The 18908-nt window shown below is 46.8% G+C and overlaps 2 protein-coding genes across 3 annotated transcripts in view; one reads left to right on the forward strand and one right to left on the reverse strand.

Moving 5' to 3' along the window:
- GRIN3B (glutamate ionotropic receptor NMDA type subunit 3B) overlaps positions 1-18908 on the forward strand; it is a 42455-nt gene that overhangs the window by 19305 nt on the left and 4242 nt on the right. The gene's annotated exons all lie outside the window — the stretch shown is intronic.
- Positions 433-18908, reverse strand: part of TMEM259 (transmembrane protein 259) — a 28891-nt gene continuing 10415 nt past the window's right edge. Inside the window, exons 3-11 of one of the 2 annotated variants that reach the window (XM_074939673.1) lie at positions 16882-17059; positions 11771-11881; positions 10241-10363; positions 9837-9937; positions 8262-8319; positions 7452-7535; positions 6643-6775; positions 6090-6189; positions 433-5012 (exon numbers count right to left, since the gene is read on the reverse strand). In XM_074939673.1, coding sequence (XP_074795774.1) covers positions 4137-5012; positions 6090-6189; positions 6643-6775; positions 7452-7535; positions 8262-8319; positions 9837-9937; positions 10241-10363; positions 11771-11881; positions 16882-17059 — 1764 coding nt within the window. In that variant the 3' untranslated portion in view covers positions 433-4136. The remainder of the gene's footprint in view (positions 5013-6089; positions 6190-6642; positions 6776-7451; positions 7536-8261; positions 8320-9836; positions 9938-10240; positions 10364-11770; positions 11882-16881; positions 17060-18908) is intronic. The other variant, XM_074939674.1, reaches the window with a different exon arrangement.

Here is an 18908-nt window from a genome sequence, read left to right on the forward strand (position 1 = left end):
TGGGTGTGCAGCGTGGAATAGAGATCTACTCAAACTTTCCCCTACAACATCTGAGGGGGGCAGTTGTCCAGAAAACACTGTGATGTGGGTGATGCAAATTCTAATAGTGTTTCCTTTCGCTGGCAGCATCTGTAACATTGACTGTAAATAAAATGTACAAAGTTCAAGATTTTAACTAGAATAAAAAGCAAAGCAGACTTCTCCTCCCTCCCACCCACCCCCTTCAGATCCCGTAGGTGGGGGTGAAAATGCAGATTGACTCAGGAATCTGCTCACTAGCTCCTCCAGCCCCCAAGCTTGTCCATCTCCCTCACGTGCATGAGTTTCTCTCCCCATCTTTCCTTCACTCTGAGCTGTTTTTTGGATGCAACTGTCAGCCTGGGATTAGGATTTTATTTACTGAATTAAGATTAGATTTAGCCAGGATCCTCCCCCAAGGCACAAAATTGCAGAATTTAAATGGACAGAGCTACAGGGAATTTAATCACAAAACTGTATTTTTGAGTAAAGCTGGGGGTGGGGGAAATCTCCTTCCACCTTCAGCCCAGAAGCAAGAGTTTTATGCAGAGGGAAACTTCTCTTCCGTCACTGCAGGACTCCCCTTTTTTCGTGCTTGCTCATTGCTGGCGAGGTTCTGGTTAACACAATCCCTTCGTTTCAGGCACAGGAAAGTCCCAGCTTGTCTCATCTCTGATGTGATGGAAGATCAGAGATGTAGGTATGAGAATGTAGCAGTCCGTACACATAAGAGGGTGACTGACCATGAGCCCTGCAGCATTAAAAGTCCAAAAGGTGCTGTCAAGCTGTTTTTAAAGAGAGGTCAGTAAATCTGAGAGATGGAAACACAGGGGGTTCAGGCCCAGGCCCTCAAAAATATTTAGGCTCCCAAGTCCTCAACACAGTTTGGAGAACAGCTACAGAAGTGCAGCAGCATCTTCTCCATATGGCTGTGCAATGTGCCTCAAGCCAAAGGCTGGTTGCTCTTCCGTTCCTCCAGTGCTGTGCTGTGTGTGGGGTGGGGGAAGGTTGGCCTGGAAGACCCTGGGGCAATTCCCTGCTCCACCACAGACTCCCCAGGCAAGTCACTTAATCAGTATCTCAGCTCCCCATCTGTAACAAAGAAAGTGCCCTACCTCCGGGGTAGGGAGGTGCTCAGATACTATGACAGCAGTAAGTCTCTTAGACCTAGGAGCTAAGTGTATGTGATACTGCCCAGAATGAAGACCAGAGCCTCACAGATCCAGCCTGCCCAGACCCCTGCACGACCATTCGCAAAGCAGCAGCACTGAAGCTGTTAGAGATAATATTTATTATATATATACAAACACATTTTTTACATGAATTAAATAGAATGAACTCTACCCTTCATTCAGCAAATGATTTGGTTCATTTTCCCCCCCTAAAATCCTACAGCTGTTTCTGCTGGCTTGTGCTCTCTGACCTTTACAACCTGTCCGCAAGGAGCCCAGCTGCCTAGAAGCAGCATCAAATAATTGAGGGGGGAGATGTTGGCTGGACCCGGTCTCGCTCCTGGGGAGGCTGGGTGTAGTGAGAGGGGTCCACCAACATACCAGGCCCTGGCATGCACACTCCACCTCCAGCAGCAGCATCTACTCCCTAAATGGGTTTCTGGGGAGGAAAGGCAGAGAAAGAGAAAGCTGAGATACTGTCAGAAACCCCTTTGCGCTGGGCAGCCACTGACATGGCAAATCCTCCGATCACACCCCAATTCCCCATCCAACAGCACCTCCCCTGTGTGGTAAGCAGTGGAAATACCTGAGGGCCTCATTCCTGGGACTGATCAGACAGGAAGGAAACACCGGATGAGCGCTGATTAGCTCCTGTAGACAAGGATGGAGCCCAAGGACAATTCCACAGCTTGGTCTCCATCCCCCTTGAGACATGCCTCCCACCTCCCCTCTAATCAAGGGGGCCTAAGCCCCACCCTCCCCCTTGGCACTTCCCTTTTCCACCACATACGCTACCTTTTCCTGAGTTTACCTCCCCTCTCAGAGCCTTGCTGGGGGAACTGGACATCACTTCCCACAAACCCTTCTCCAAAGGGAGCAGCTCCCAGGACGGGCTCAGCCTGCGCTGGTATGCGACCTAGAAAACTCTGCTGCCGATAACAGGATGGTTCCTAATGCAGCCTCTCTGACTTGGGTACCAGATGTCACCCACGAGAACTAGTTAGGAAAAAGGTATAGAGACAGACAGCCCTTGGGCAAACTACAGTCTACCAGGGTGAGACACTAATCTCAGAGCTAGCTTTGCCTCTTCCTTTCAGCAGGACAGTGCTCCAGGCTTCCTATTTGCCAAGGAGGAAAGGGGGGGGGGGTAATCTAAATTTCTTCTGGGCTTCAGTGTTTGGGTCCTTTCCTTTTCTACTGAACCATCATGAGTAACAGTTTTCTACCTGCAGTCTCCCCTTCTGGCCCTGTGCCAAGGGGGTTTCTCAACTTGTGGAAGGGCCCAATCTTAGGATGTGAAGGTGTCCCACGCGTGGGACAAGGCACTGAAAAAACAGGCTAAGCCACCAAAGCAAAGAGTGGAGCTGTGTGGTGACAGGGCTACACACATGCGTCCCTGATGGCTCCTTCATGAATTATGAAGCTATAGTTCAATTCCTAACGTTTTCAGGCCACAGCCCCTGGCACTAGCTCCCCTCTAGCTTACCCAGTCTATGGGCTATGCATTTAAGGTGCTAGATTCAGAGAGCCCCTGCCGAGAGGCCATGTGGCGGAAAGAAGAGCTGCTCTCCTTGCGGGGGTGCAGCGGGAATGGAAAAGGGAGGATAGCTATGGGGATCCATCCCAGAATCAGCCTAGATGGTTACAAGCACACCCCTGCCACCAACCTGCAGGGGGAAGTGGTATGAACCTATCAGCTCAGGCACAGCTGACTGGCTCTCGGAGAGCTGTTAGCACAGGAAAACAGCCTCATGTTTCACCTCTCCCAGGACAGGCTGGCCACTGGGAAGAGGGCAGCAGGAAGATGCTTAACTAATCGAAGCCTTATTCCCAGCTTCTTGTCTGCGATGAAATCTGGTAGAAGGGCAGAGGGCTTAAGATGCACTTTCCGTAGTGGAGGGCCAAGCTTGCTGATGCCCTTTGCTGCCTTCTGTGGATCTCCAAAGGAGACGTTAACACCCCCTGCCCGCCACACACACATTCCCTTAAACTGCAGTTCTAAAAGATAGGAACGCCAAGAAACTGCCACCTGTATCTCCTCCCCAACATTAATACAGACTTGTGTCTCACCCTTTAAAACCTCTGCATCTTTCTAAAAATAGATAGAGCTATATATATATATAATTTGTCTTTGCAACAGTCAACTTTACTCCTTTGTTAAGTAGCCAAAAAACCCCTCTACAGTCAAGGCCCACATGGCTGGTGAGGAACAAGAGCGGAGAACAGGGAGACAGTTGTGGACAAAGTCAGCTAGACACTACCAAACTGTCAGAGTGAAGATGTCAAGCAGCATCCACCAAAACTCCCATGATGAAAGGAAATGACTTAGCTCCAGCAAGTGGTTTCTGACCGCCCCCTAGGTTCATTTCCATTTCAGTTGATGAGCTTTCCAGCCTCTTTCCAGGAATACACCACACTAGATGCAACTCATCACACTAAGATTTTTTTTTTTGGGGGGGGTTAAAACAAAAAAAAATTGTTTAGTACAATTTGGGTCACACTTGCAAAGGCAAGTAAGGCTAATGACTCAGTCCCCAGCTGCTGATCCAGCCAGTACTACTGGAAGCCCTTCCTTGTGAGAGCAACACAAGAGGGGTGGGAGGAAGGAGTGGGGACCACAGAACTGTGACATTGACTAGCCCAAGTGACCAATCCGGCAGCCCTGTTGTCTGCCAATGGCTTAAGAAAAACGTGGGGCCCAGCAGCTTGCATGCGGTGAACAACCTCTCTGCAGGTCTAGTTGCAGAGGGATGCTGGGCATTAATGGCTCCCAGCTAGTCTGTCCCTTTTACACACACACACTTACAGTCCAGGAGAGAAATGTACGGAATCTTTACTGCGCTCCAGCTGCTCTGCCTTCACTAAAAGGAATTATGGGTCAGGCCTGGGGAGAAACAAGAAATCCAGATTCCTTCTGGACTGCCAGAGATCAATGAGAGAACGGGCTCAGGACAGGCTCCTGGACTCTGGTTCCGAGTGAGCTTCGGAGCAGGCTGTACTGTCCACTGCTGTTGGGCAGGGGGTGATCTCCCCATGGTCCCCAAAAGCACTATCCAAATGCTTGACCAGATCAGTATCTTGCATGAGGGGCTGAGGGGTCTCTGCCAGGTTACTGTTTGCAACATAGTCCTTTCCGCTAGGTTCTGATTGGCTGAATGACTCCCCTGCAGCCGCAGTCTGCTCGGGAAGGGAAGGACTGGGGACAGATGCACCATCCTCCTGTGCTGGGACAAGGGGGGCACTGGCAAGGGGGGTAGCTGGTGTGTCTTCTGCCCCAGGGGGTGCATCGGTTGCAGTAACCACTGCTGTTGAAGAGACCTCAATAGTAATGGAGCCCACAGCAGTCTCCACGTGGTCGCTACCGACTCGAATTTGGGCTACCAAGCTTGAAGCAGCAGCGACAGCAGCATCCTGTGGGCTCCCACTGGCCATCGTTTCGTTCACCACGTTCGGCTCCAAGAGGGTTGTGCTCAGGTCAGACAGAAACGAGGCTTCTGTGATGACAGCAGCAGTTTCAGCTACCCAGTTCAGATCACTCCCTACAGAAGAGGCTGTAGCAGCTGCAATGGCAACAGCCCTGGGATCCTCGCTGGGGGCCAGAGAACTGGGGCTGCTGCTGTCTGCGGCGGGACTCGCTCCTGGATGGGGCCGCCTGCCACCCATGTCAGTGGGGGCAGCCGTCGTATTGTTGTTGAGGTTGTCTTGAAGTGTTGTTTGGGTCCCTTGACCCACCTGCTGGTTCTGCAGCAGCATCTCTTGGATTCTAATCTGCTGGAGGATGGCTGGCAGCTCATAATGATGGAAGAAATAGATCATGGAGTGCTAGGGAACGCAAAGGGAAAGGGGTTACTTGTTGGCCAAGAAGGTTTTTGCTAAAGCCCTGTAGAAAGTCTGCGGATTGGTTCCCTTATCTGTTGTAACCACAAGAGCAGGGGAGTGGCTAGGCTGCTCTGACTCATACGGGAACCAGAAACATTCTGGATTTAGAGTCAAACCTAGACATTTTGGGAAGGATTTTCCACCTTCCACTGTGGTCCCTAGAGGCCTCTCCAGCAGCTTAGTGGGGTCATAAAAGCCCTGCAACCAACCAGAGGACCACAGAATCCAAACCTCTTAAGGAGGGATGGGGAGGAAGAAGGCAGCCAGGAATATCTGGAGTTTCTATGGACAGCTGACTGCAGGCTCACAGCTGGTGAGAGGTGTCAGGTCATCACCCAGGGACACTCAAGGCCTCTAGCCACAGAGCAGGGACATCAGGCAGCAGCAGTGCAAGCTTCCTCAACACCATTCAACCATCACCACAGGCATCACCTGGGAGTTCAGCATATGCCCATTCAGTCCCTGGCCCCCGAGTCACAACCCTCACAAAGATATCATTTAGGAAGGTGTCTTATGTTCTCTGGACAGCTATCCAGTCTGTATTTGACTGAGACACTCCCCCCTCAAAACTCATTTGCCATTAACTCTCAGCCATTTTATAGGTCCAACTTTGAGTCACTAATGGCCACAGCCAGATTTGAGCCCATGACCTAGAAGTCCAAGGCCCTGTATCTTAAGAGATTTGGCAGTTTCATCCACCCTCTATTCTCATGTTCCCAGGAAGCGCACAAATCTCTTGGTTAAGTAAAGATGTCTGTTCAAACCCTGCTTTGTAACAGCTTTTATAGAGTCTACATTGTGGCAGTCAGTGACTTGGGGGTAATTTACTCTAGCCTGTGTCCATCCATGCATAGCCATACAAGTGGCCTGATCAGTTTCTGACTTGATATTGTAAGCCCTAGATTTCTATCCAGCTCCCTCATAAGGTTAACGAAGTGACCACGGGCAGAATTAGCACTAAGACATAGATCTGTCTCCTCTCTTCTACCTAAGGAAGAGCAAAAGAAGGCCACTGCTTACCTGGATGAAAAGCCACGAGGTGACTAGAGCCAGGCTGCTGTACTGCCCATTAAATCGATAGTGGTATGCATAGAAGGCAAAGTGATACAAGTAGAAGAACCTGGAAACAGAAGGGACAATAAGGAACAGGACATAACCTCAGAGAAAACCCATCCACCCCAGCCTTGGGCAGGGATTTCCCACTGAGCAGCTGATTAATGGGTACTCTTGACTTTCTCAGCAGACATCAGTGTTCATCTAAACACAGAGCAGGACCGACAAGTGGGCAAATGTCTGAATCGGTTTTAAAGAGGGACTTCCTAATAGTTACACAGGAAAGAGCCAACTTGCCTCCTGAATGTGGGGAAAGCAATTGGGCTTCAGACGCAGGAACACTGGGGGTCAAGAAGGGAAAACAGCAGCCATCCGAAATGGAAGCCAACCCAGCACCGCCTGATGAAAATTTTAAAGAAGCCTCACATTGCAGAATAAAGCAGCATGCAATACAGGCCTGAAGCACATCGCTAGCTGATGGAAGCGCACATGCTAGAAGGAGAATGGGCAACTCTCTTACCTTAGCCAATGCCGCTTACTAGTATTGGTGTGGCAACAGATGGCATCATACTGGTCCGCCAGCCACACAATGAGGATGATATAAAACGCAGTGGTGGTGTCATTGAAGAACTCTGACATAATGGCTTCCATGCCTGCCGGACAAAAAACACTGACATGTCAACTAGCTGTGGGGCCTGGGCACTGGGTAATCCCAGCTAGCCATTCTCCAGAACCCAGAGTGCACCCGGAGTTAACGCTATCTAGTAACTGGTGCTATGGTGCATTTGCTGGATTGCAAAGCAAATGCAACCAGGCACAATGGAGCTGGTTTCTAACAGCATATGAGGTAAAGCACAAAGATTTCCTTGCTGACTGGAATCTTCAGCTATAACATTAGCCACAGCCCAGGACTTATTGTTTTTAAATGAAGTTTTGTGGGTGTAGGACATAGGTCAGGAACGTGAGAGATGGAGAAGTGGATCAAGCTATACATGATGTACATACACGATGTGGATTACCTCCAGCCCAATGCACAGCTCTGAGAATCACTAATCCTCACCAGCCCTAACCCGAGTGTGGGTATATTTCTACTGGAGACTAGGACCAAAAAAAAAAAAACCCAAAACCTTATAACATGGTCACACCAAGTTCCATGACATGACCTCTCTGCAGGGAGTGAGAACATTAACCCCCGCAGCGACCTAAGGTACAAGGGGCGGGGGCGGATTTTGTGTGTTCAATGCACCCCAACACGGCTTGCTACACTAAGTTCGTTTCGGACATGCTCAGGGTTCTTCCTTTGCGTAAGGAGTAAATCCATGTTCTTACCTACTAGAGCCAAAATGACAGTGAGTAAGGGAGCAGCAGGGAACGCAATAGTCATGTTCATTTCCAGCATCTGTAAGAGGTCCACTGCAAGAAGAAAAGCAAACCATGAAGGGCTCTCAGCAGCTCACGGAGCAGAGTAACACGCCACAAACCACCTTGAGAGCTAGATGCAGGAGACAGTACGGCCGCGAATGGCTTACAGCTCACAGTACATACAGGCCCACACTGAGGCAGGCCACTGGTCTAACAAATCCTGCCCCGGTAATGACCTACACCCACTGCTGCAGAGGAAGACTAAATCCCCCAGAAGGCACCAGGGCTGCACCTTTGGGACAATGGTTTTTTGACCCCTGGGCATTAGGCCATGCCCTGAAACACGGGATTTGCATTCAGCCAACCTCAGATAAGAGGGGAATGGTCACAAAGGGCAACTTAAAGAGAGCATATTTGTCTGGAGATTTAAGGCTAAATTCACATCTGATGTAAGCAGGAAGAAAAGGAGTCTAGAAGTCAACGGAGCTGCATTTACACTCGGACAGAATCTGTCCTGTGGTCACTAAGCAGCATACTCCAGGTGGCCAAAGTCATGCCCTGTCAGCTTCCGGGATGAGTAACCTTTGGAAAATGTTACTGTGTTTTCCCAGCTCCAGGATGATGAATGGGATAAAGAATCGACTGTTTCAAGTCAGCTCAGCTCCACGAAAGACACTAAGCTCTTTTCTTGCCCTCCGAAAGGTAGTGAGTGTTCACCAGGACATGGCATTATCCCAAGAGAAACAACTTGTAGGAGTGAGATTTAGAAGCACTTACCAATGAAGACAAAGATCTGATGATGAGAGTAGCGCAACAGCATTGAGACTGACAGAGTCTGAAATGGCAAAACAGATCAGGATTAGAACTGGACTGCCCTGGGAAGCTGGTTTTCCCATAGATACAGAGTTCATGCTGATGCTCCCTCATGGGACGTGGGATGCACTGAGACAGATATTACATACACATGAGATATTTGAGTCTACGGTACTAAGTTTTAAAGATGTTATCTGTATCTCTGTGAGCCAGCAATTGTATTCTGGCTCCATGGGGGAGGGTTGCCAAACCTTCTCCAGAAATGAAGATCAGTGAAGGACCATTACAGCAAATCCCGGGACAGGGGTACCCAACTCCAAAGAGGAACCACCTCCTGAGGATTTTTGCATATACTGGTTCAGACTGGGTTCCAGAGGCCCAAGAGACAAAGAAAGGCTTCTGGTACAAAGGCTCAGCTGAATTGACTCAGAATCCCTCACGTTGATCCAATAACTGACAAGATTGTAACCAAGAGGGTACAACCCTGCTGGAAGGATCTGAAGGACTGGGAAGCATGCCAGGGTCTGGAAACACCTAGTAAACTGAGCATGTTTATTGTTTTATGCTATGTTTGGTCACTGGCATTCACTGTCCTAGCCCTTGAGAAAGAGTGAAGAACTACAGGGGCTGAGCTAAGGTCTTATTTGCTGGGATACGCACACTGAAGGGCAGAAGGAATTGAAGGCTAAATTCTCCGTCTGGAGGAAGAGAGTTGCAGTACTTTGCCCACAGAGAGGTGATGGCTAGAAGTTTGAGATGTAAAGGGGTGCCCCTGAGCAGACCGCAGAGGGCACAGTTAACCTGCAAACTATGACATGTACTTGTGAGGTTCTTTGGCCTGGGCTATGCAGGAGGTCAGACTAGAAGATCATAACAGACCCTTCTGAGCTTAGAATCTATGTTAACTAAGAATTTTCTGGCTTGTGTGGATTTTTCTTAGCACTGTAACAAAGCTCAAGACTGTACTGCACATTTCACGCTTTAAGTAGCGCTTCTTTGGCACGTTACAAACAGTAATTAAACCACATGCTACCCCTGTGAAAGAGACAGGCATGTAGTTAACCTGTCAGAATTAGACTCCTACTGCAGCTAAAGTGATGCCCCAAAATCAAAGCACAAATCTGTAACAGAGTTGAGAACAGAACCCAAAGTTCCAGCTCTGTTCCAGTCCTGTGCACCTCCAGCTAGGCCACACTGTGTCTCTGAGAAAGATCACACAGGACTGATTTATCTTCATGAGAGATATATTTAAACACCTCCTCTCACCAGCCATTAGATCACCAAAGGAAGAAGGAACACTGCCCTAACTCTAGGCATAGTGGTTTGGCATCTATGATATCTCAGCCTCCTTTGCTTATTGGTTTCATCTGGGTCAATTCTGCATTTGCAAAAAAGATTGTAAGTATTTAGTAAAAGTAGCCATGGCCTCTTGCGTTAATACAGATTAGGGCACATAAGAAAGTTACCAAAATTCAGTCTTAAATAGCACCTGGCAAGCCCTAGTCCAGAAATCCAGGCAACACAAACCGTTTTACTTACAAATATGACCATGATGACGAAGGCAGCTAGGTACGACGTCCTAGCCATCCACATGCTGACAAAGCGATAGTGCTCCCCAGACACCACGTTGCGGAGGAAACCTGGAACAAACAGAGGAGCCCGGACTGATTAAACAGTAAATGATAGGTTGAGCTTCCCATACTGGTGCATGCTTCATTCTTATTCAGCATATGGCAGGAGAAAGTCTTCCTTGTGGCCATTATCCTCTCTCTTCTCACACTTGGTTCATTTTACTTGCCTGGTGATAATCTCCCCACGGAGCCGGGGAACCATTCTCAGTACTAGGGCACAGTCAACAGCCAGGTCACACCATTCATGCACCCACAGACTGAAAGCGCCTCCTCCAAATATTCCACCACAAAATTGTTTCCTGGTGCCTTTACCTTTGTTCTCTTCGTTTTCAGCTAAAGCTTTCACACTGGACATTAGAATGTCATCGTAACCCAGGAACTCGTCCAGCAGCAGGCGACTAAATCGGTCTCCAAAGCACTGGTCCCTGGTGGGGTCTGCATGAAAGGCAAAGAAGATTCACTCTGTTCAATCAGAGGTCAAACCACGGAGCAGGAAACTCTGCTTGTTACTATTTACATCAAGACCCATCCGACGCTCTGCGGTGCTATGTGAGCAAACAGAATTTGATTCCCAGGCTTAGACTCTTAGGCCAGCGGAAGTGCTGGACTTGCCCCAGCTAAGCATGGCGCTCGATTGTCTGAGCCTTTTAGCAGGACAGTAGGCATAGTACCGTAGAAACATTGGCTTTTGCAGTTGGATGAGAACAGCCGATATGAACAGAAGCTCTTCACATGACAGAAACAATCAGGAAGGGTAAGGACAGTGAGATGGATGGTTACAGTTATTTGCAACAAGATTCAGAATTAAAGCAAAAGGATCTTAAAATGTTGAATCAAAGTGACTCAGCATCCCCGGGTAACTCCAGACGCTGTTGGAAAAGTTTCAGCATTCCACCACAGAGGTGACTGCAGTGACAATATAGTGACATGAAAGTGCTACATACATTCAAATGAGTTTTATAAACACATGTAATTGCTCACAATGCAGCTGGGATCCATCTAGATGAAAGGTGGAATACAAATGCAAGCCATTTTCAGTAAGGCAGGTAGGGGGCTTAACTAGGAATCTGAATGATCAGACCAAATAAAAATACCACCTACCTTTAACGTAGACCCGTGTGTTGTCTGCCATGTAATCACCGTTTACTACAGCAGAACCGTACCACTCTCTTGCACTAATGTCTAATCAATCTCATCTGATTGTTGCACATATTTTGGCATCTGATTAATTAGGATTTTTGGCACTAGAAGGTATAAGACTACACTTATTCCTTGGAAACTTAAGAGAATGCTGTCACAGGACAATGGTCCCTGTGGCTATGCAGGATGCAGAGATGATTAGAGATAAACATCAGTGCTAAGGAGACATGCTCAACATGGTCTCTGAAAGGTATAATCGCTCCTGACAACAGGCATCGATGTTGTGCATCACAAGTGTTAAGTAGCACGGTCTCGGAGGGCTGCAGGCTATTTTGTTTCTAGCCTCTAAAGTTTAAAGCAAAGGAGGAAAAGCAACAAAATAATACAAATTGGGCAGAGTTTAGGTTTGGTTTCTTCAGATTCCTTCCTGGGAGAGACAACTGCTCTAGAAAAGAATGCTAGAACTCGGATAGCGAAACGGATTGCTTAGATTCAGACTCAGTAATGGATGCCTTGGCATCGTATTGGAAAGACAGCCCTTCTCTGAATGAGGGTCCCCTCCGGGTTCTGTGTGACTGAAGCAAAGGTAGGTGGGGGCATGTGGGGGCATGGCTAAAACTGGGATGTTGGCAAACAGCATGTAGGCATTTTAGAAGAGTCTTGTCAACTAATGCGTGAACCCCAGTCAAGTCCCTTACATACCTAGTGTCACCACCATGACTGGGATGCTGAGACGCTGACGAGTGCTCTGAGACAAGCGTAAAAACCCGTACTCCAGAGAATACTCCACAATGTACTCTTCCTGGGGCCACACTGCAGGAGGAAGGGAAAGGAGATTCAACTGCAGGGTTTGCAAACGACCATGGATACACCCCTCTTTACCCCGTCCCCTCCTGAAAAGCAGGTTTGCCAAGAAACAAGCACAAATGGCTTTTTGTCATTTTAAAGCTTTGGTTGCACTTTTACATCACTTCCCCCCCTCCCCCCCATAGTAATCCCACCCCATTAACATGGATAGGAATGAACCCTTTCATGCATTTTCTAGTGGCATTCACCCCAGGAGGTTCACTGGGTTGATATCAGCTGTTGGCTTCGGGGGAAATCCTCTCAACCACTTCAGCAGGAGCATCACTCAGGAACTGTCCACTCACTTTGGACTCAGGGCATTGAAAGGTGCCATGTTTACAGCCCAGGCTCCTGGAGTCCTACCTACAAGGCCTGGGGTTTTTAAAGGAGCCCATTCGCTGCCTTGAAAATTCCAGCCAAAATAACTTTAAGCAGGATCAGCAACAATGCAAGGCTTCCCCATGTTATTCTACCAGCAGGCTGCAACTCCAACCTGGAGGGAGCCGTCTTCATGCCTAGTGGTCTCTATGCAAACTGCCCCATCAGTCGGGCTGGTATTCTTCTTTTGAAAGTGACCATCTCCCCATCAACTCATTTCACACAGGCCATCAAATGGAAAGAGCATCAGGTCACTACTCTTCGGCTCATGAGACTCTCCCAATCCCATTCTCAATCCCTAATATTGGGGCCAATTTAACGAAACCTTTAGTAACCAAGCTTCAGCAACAGACAGTAAAGCAGATGGAAGAACGCCAGCTCACTGTCTCTGAAGACCACAGATTTGAACCCTCCTCTGAAGCAAAGCATAATAAACCAGGAAGGCACAGCAAAGGGAATCAGGAGACTAAGCACCACTTATAATAATGGACTTGAGAGGATGTTATATGCTCTAATGAGAACATGTTCTGTCCTTCTCTTTCCCCACTCTGGCCCCCAGACACAGGACATTTGTTAGACCTGTGCTGAACCATGCTTCTGTCCCTTGTTCCAGTCCCCATCCAAGAGGAATCATTACTCAAATGGTAATCCCTGCTCTGCTACTGACTTGGCTTTGTAACCTTCACTTCTGGGCCTCTGTTACCCTATCTGTGAAGGCAGGATAATATCACCCATCTCGCAGAGGGGCTGGATCTGTTTCTCTCTATCAAGGGCTTTAAGAGCAATGAATTGAAGATACTAAAGAAAGGCAAAGTATTATTAAAGTCACAATATACTCTAGGACTTCAGTTTCCAAAGCAACCAGCTTGTAACTTCAGCTACAGACAAGGAGACGACAAACTCTTAAAAAAAACCAAAGATCCTGTTTTTATTCATATTCTCTCATATGAAAAGTGACAGATGAGCATTACCCACTCAAGAGTCACTAGTGCCTTAAAGAAAAGCTTTGAAAGATATCCCATTTAGAAACAAGTCTGCTTAGAGAATTGCCCTCCACAGATAAGACAGCAAGGTTTTCAAGAACTGATCTGTCAGAGTTGTAAAGATTTCCTGTCAAGAGTGAGGCTGGGCCCAGGGGAGGCCTGGGACCTGGAACAGAACTGATTGCTGGTAGAGGACAAATCGGTGTTTATTGTGAGAAGCTGAACAATTTACAATGGCAGACATCTGCTGCAATTTACAGGTTGGCTTCAGAACCCCTGTGCTCCGGGTACTGCGCCTGCAGGAATGGAAGCCACTTGTCCCTCCCCCTCCTCTCAATTTGTCCTCAAATGACCTCCTTATGCAGGCCCCTTTCAGCTGTTGAAGATTTCCTAGCACACTGCTAGCATAAACCCAAGAGTACAATGGGCCTAACAGAGCTTCAGGCCAGGAAATATGGATTTGTTTGGCCCTGCTAAGCGCTGCCCAGGTTTAAAGGTTTTTGCGCTAGGTGATACACCCGTATTATTTTAACAGAGCATTTTTGTCAAACACAGGTCACTTGGCTGTTTCAAGCATTCAGAGGCAGCTAATATAAGTGGACGTGGCTGTATCCTGCGCTCTACAGCTAAATGACTCACCCCCCAAAGAGCAGATAACAAAAATACATTAATTCATACAAGAGGATTTTTGGCAAAAATTAAATACCTTTACAAAGAGCTTTCCTTTTAAGGCCAGTTAAATCAATCAATACAAATATTTACACAGTTCTGGGTCAGTTTGATGAAACCACCACAATGCGAGGGTCTTTTTGATGGGAATCTTTCACTCCTCACCCCCATTACTTGGACATTAGCCAACAACTAGTCCCAGGCAGAAAGTCATTAACCTTTGCATATCATATAAGCACGGAAACCAGAAGTCACGCTTGTGTGGGTTGCAGAACAAGAGAACTGATCTCACTGTGATAAAAACCAAGTTAAAATTGCTTCCCTTTCCCACTCAGTCCTTGAGGTGTCTGAACACAGGGAAACAGGAAATCCACGCGGTTGTAATCAGGGTTTGACGCATCCCACTGCAGCATGTGTGTAAAGAATGATGGACAGAGACACCTGTGTGTGTTCTCCAAGGAATCTATGGGGGAGATTTATGCAACTTCCATTTTCTACACATTTTGGGAATGCTGTAAGAATATTCTCCTACCCCCTTCACTCTGACTACAATAAATGAATGGTAAGTAGACACTCCACACGGGACAAAACTAATTTGCTTTCTTGGAAGGACAAGGTATACATATAGCTGCCTCATTTGCTTGTCCCAAAGGTTAATTTAGCAAATCATATCACGTCAACTCCTACAAAACCTGAATCAAGTCAATAGCATGTGCCAACTCATTGCTTTAAGATCAACACTATGTGCCGCCGTTAAATTAATTATAAATGCATATTTTGGAGGCAAAAAAAAGCTTAAATGCATTGTTCAAAACGGTCTTCTTCAAAGTACATTTTCCTGCTTTGAAGCTTCCCTAGGTCTCGCAGCTGCAGCTGGGCCTGCTGGCTCTAACCACAGTCAACTAACTTCTCTAGAGTTAGAACATCTCAGGACACAGGAACTGCTGCTGCTTCCAGAATGGCCAAAACCAGAGGCAGGAGCAAGAAGTAGATTTTTTTTTTTTTAAATAAGCCTTCTGACATCACTTTATGATGATTGTTATGACTGCCTGCTTAGATGGCAGTTTGAAGTAGACACTGTCTGCTGTGATAGTCCCAAGACCAGAAAAATCCCCTGTTAAGGAGCAACCAATCAATTTAAAGAGGATTTTTCCGAACAGTGTCATAGCATTCCTTCCTTCCTAAAGGAGGCAGACCAAAAGAGTCAGGCTTCCCATGATGAAAATATTTTAAAGGAATACAGATTAAAAGTCATATATAAGAAATGTAATTTCCTTTCCTGAGTTACTAGCAACACATTATATAAGAGAAATTTCAACATAGATTTGCAGCTTCCCACTTGTTTACTTGTTACATTTCACGCAGTAGATGATGAAAGCAGACTGGTCAGTTTTACTTTTCGGTTTTCACTGGTAGCATAATTGCTACCAGTTTGCAAACACGGACAAAGGTTTAAATCCCATCACAAGAATTGCTTTCATTTAGATCATGAAAGCATCGATATCAATTTATTTTAATGTATCTTACACAAAGATTAAAAGTTGGGAACTAAACCATGTCCCTTTAATTGGGGAAGGTAAGAAGAGAAGGGAAATGAGTCCTATTCACATTCCCACAAGCCTTTTTGACAAGATGCTCTTGGTTATTACATTGGTAAAGATATGGACAGCACCACTTATTAATTTCTCTCCTTTCCTCTTGTTGGATCATTTCCACTGAGAACTCAGCAAAAGCAGAAGAGCCTATTCAGTGTACACTACAGATAATATGGGGGGAGTTTTGCACGGGCCTGAATGATGGTGTTGCACCCAAAAAAAACCTCTGTGATAGATACAATATATATTTCATTCCCAAGTCTTAAGTAGTGTCATGACCCCCTAATCACCAACTGAAGTTCAGGACTAAATCAAACCTGGACCAGCACCAAATAAAATACTGCAAGATCAAGGGAACAGCGAGCATTTTAAAACGTTAGTGCTCATAATCCTTCATAGCTAGAAATAATGGTTTAGACTGCTGGAAAGCAAAGAATCACAGTTTTCCAAAGAAATAAAACATCCATTTCAGCAAACAAGACATGCTAACTATTAAGTCATTCCAGTTATCACGATCCTACTTCAACCTAACAGCTATCTAGTACAGCCAGACACCATAGCATTATACCATGCATATGCCTTGAATCACAGTTTAAGGAATAAAAACCCATGGTCGCTTTCTAAAGGTTGTATGATATTAGCTGCTAAAATCACGTTGCAATTGAAGTAGGGAAGATAAAAGCAACATGGTATTCTGAATTATGTGATTCTAGCATCTCCGTATCTTGCAATCTGCCAGGGTTAAGATCAGTGGATCAGTACAAATGTTTTCAGGACCAGTTAGCTATTCCAAGACCTGGTCCTGGACCAAGGATCAGCAAATCCCTGCTAGTACTATTAAGAATATGTATTATAAATTGGATTTACGGATTCCCCCCCCCCAGGAATTTCTTGCATCGCCCCTAGAGGATAAAAAGACAACAGTTGCTCAGGTGAATTATGGGGGAAAGGTGAAGGGGAGGTTGGTTCATCTTCTTTTGGCCCATCTGTCATTGGCCACTGTCAGAGACATGATACCAGACCAAACAGTCTCTTCTAGTATAACCATCCTTGTGATGCTTGATCAGCATAACAACCCAGGCATTGCTGGCAACAAGAGACTTCAGCAGACTTCACAGCACAAGCCTGGCTCCCTCCCCAGGCAAAGAGCAAAGTTCTGCAGAACCAAAGTCAACATTTGTCAATTTCACCTCATTCAAAGGCAAGAGCGACATCTGGAAAACACTGAAGGCTGTTACGCAAGTGCCTCGAGAAGCCAAGGGGAGTGAAAGGGGAGTGAAAAGGAGGATATACAGGTGAAAGGGGAGGAGGGAACATGGATACCAGTGTAAGTGGTCTTTACCTGCTCTGGCTAGCATCTCAAACTCGGACACAGTCTCACTCAGAGGCTGCATACCTTTAGTGGTCGCCTCGCTAAACGAGAACTCCTGGCTTTCGTTCTGGGTCACCTGGGTCAGTGCCTCAGTGCTGCTTGCCCGGGATGGCTTGAGAAACACCTTGGGCTCGATGTCCAGCTCAAACTGTTGAAAAACCATTGGAATGAAAGTAGCATTAGTGCTCATTTTGATTCTGGGCTTCCAAGCCCCTCCCCCATCCAGTTAACAAGTCAAACACTGAAACATGAGGAGGAAAAGACAGTCACAAAACCCAACCTTTGCAAGCATTCAGTCCGGTCTGAAAACAGAGCTTTGGACTGACAAGAAATGGCGGGTTCTTGTGGGACTACACCAGCCTGGCGCGTTCATGGTAATTACCCTCTTACACGTGGCAGAGTCCCAGTAGATTTCAAGACAGACCGAGCTGCATAATGTTGACAGCCTGCTCGATCACTGACAAACAAACTGCCAAGACGGTGATAGGGCAGCACAAGATCATTGCTAATCACATTTCTGAACCTGAGATGGCTGCACCAGTGAACCAGAACAGCAGAGTAGGAGATCCCAAAGTGAAGGGCCCCACAGATTAAAGATTTTAAAAGCCAGGAGACTGTATTTAGTTACTAGCATTCATGGACGTGAGCCAGCTATGTGGCGGTGATAGCCAATGCTAAATTGGAGAAGTGCCATGAACTGCACAGGTACATTAAATTTATCAATATATCTTTGGCTGCGTCACCATAATCCACCACCCCAAGTTTTATTCTAACACAGCAAATCCCTTTGGAGCATCAAACAGCTTCCAGATTTTTATCTGAACCCACCAGAGGGAATATTTCTCTCTCCTCCCTTTATGCGTTGATTCCCCCCACAAAGCTAGCCCTAGCCTGGAAAGGCCAAGATTCAGTCCTGGGCTAATATCAGCTTTTCTGTGCCTAAAAACGTCACAGCTTTTCCGTCTGGTGTGTTGTAGCCCAGCAGACTAAAAAACCAGATCTTTCTACCACTGGAAAGGGGACACGCAAGCTGGCGAGCTGATCAATCAGCCGGGGAAGGGGCAGTCATGTTGCAAACAATGGCACAGCTCCAGTTCTCTTCATAGAACTCTTTTTATTAACAAACATTCAGAGCACGTTGCCACCACCATCCAAACCTGTCTCACTGCCCTACAGCCATTTAGCTCTTGTCCAGGCCTTTCACAAGCCTCCCCTGTTGAGGCTGCCCCAAAACCAGCTCCTGAAGGGGACTTCCTCTCAGGACTTCTGCCAGACAGCTGCAGAGAGCCATTTCCCTGACCCTATCTCCTCTCTAGTCTCCTGCCTGAGTATGTAAGTTCCCCTTGGACACATGACTAGGAACGGGCATGTGACCTACATATAGCTCCCTGGTGTAAGGGCCCCAAAAACCCACTGCCCTGTTACAAGAAGATTTCCCATGGGACTCAGCACTCCTCTTTAGCTCTGAAAGGGACCGAGTTTTCAGACTTTAAAGCAGAGGCATTTTTAGGTTCAGAATGGCTATTTTGGAGGTGGTATTTTCCACTTGTTCGTTTTAATTTCTTTTCCCCTCTGGGCCCTATACTCATGGCATCTGATATCACCAGGCTTTACAGGCAGGGAGATACAAGAAATAGTCCCAATACAGCGATTAAAAAAAAAACAACAAACCTCTAAAACATTCCTAAAAATAGTTTCTCTGTAATATGTGACACAGAGACACATTCTCTGTGATGACATGGTATAAAGGCTTTATTGGTATGAGTTTGGGAAGATCACATTACCCTCACACACACGATGTGCTGGAAGAGGATGGCACTTATCGCAAACTGATGCACACATCACTCCATGGTGAGGGGGGATCCAAAGAGAAGCAGAAAGTGTTGTGGCCACTGCTCAGGAAAATTTAGAACACCTGTGCATCTGAAACAAGCTATCCAATAGCGCAGTCCCGAGAAAGCCTATCAGCACTGCGTGCATGGTCTGTTTCTAAACAA

This window comes from Natator depressus, chromosome 25 (assembly GCF_965152275.1).
Source record: "Natator depressus isolate rNatDep1 chromosome 25, rNatDep2.hap1, whole genome shotgun sequence".
NCBI lineage: Eukaryota > Metazoa > Chordata > Testudines > Cheloniidae > Natator > Natator depressus.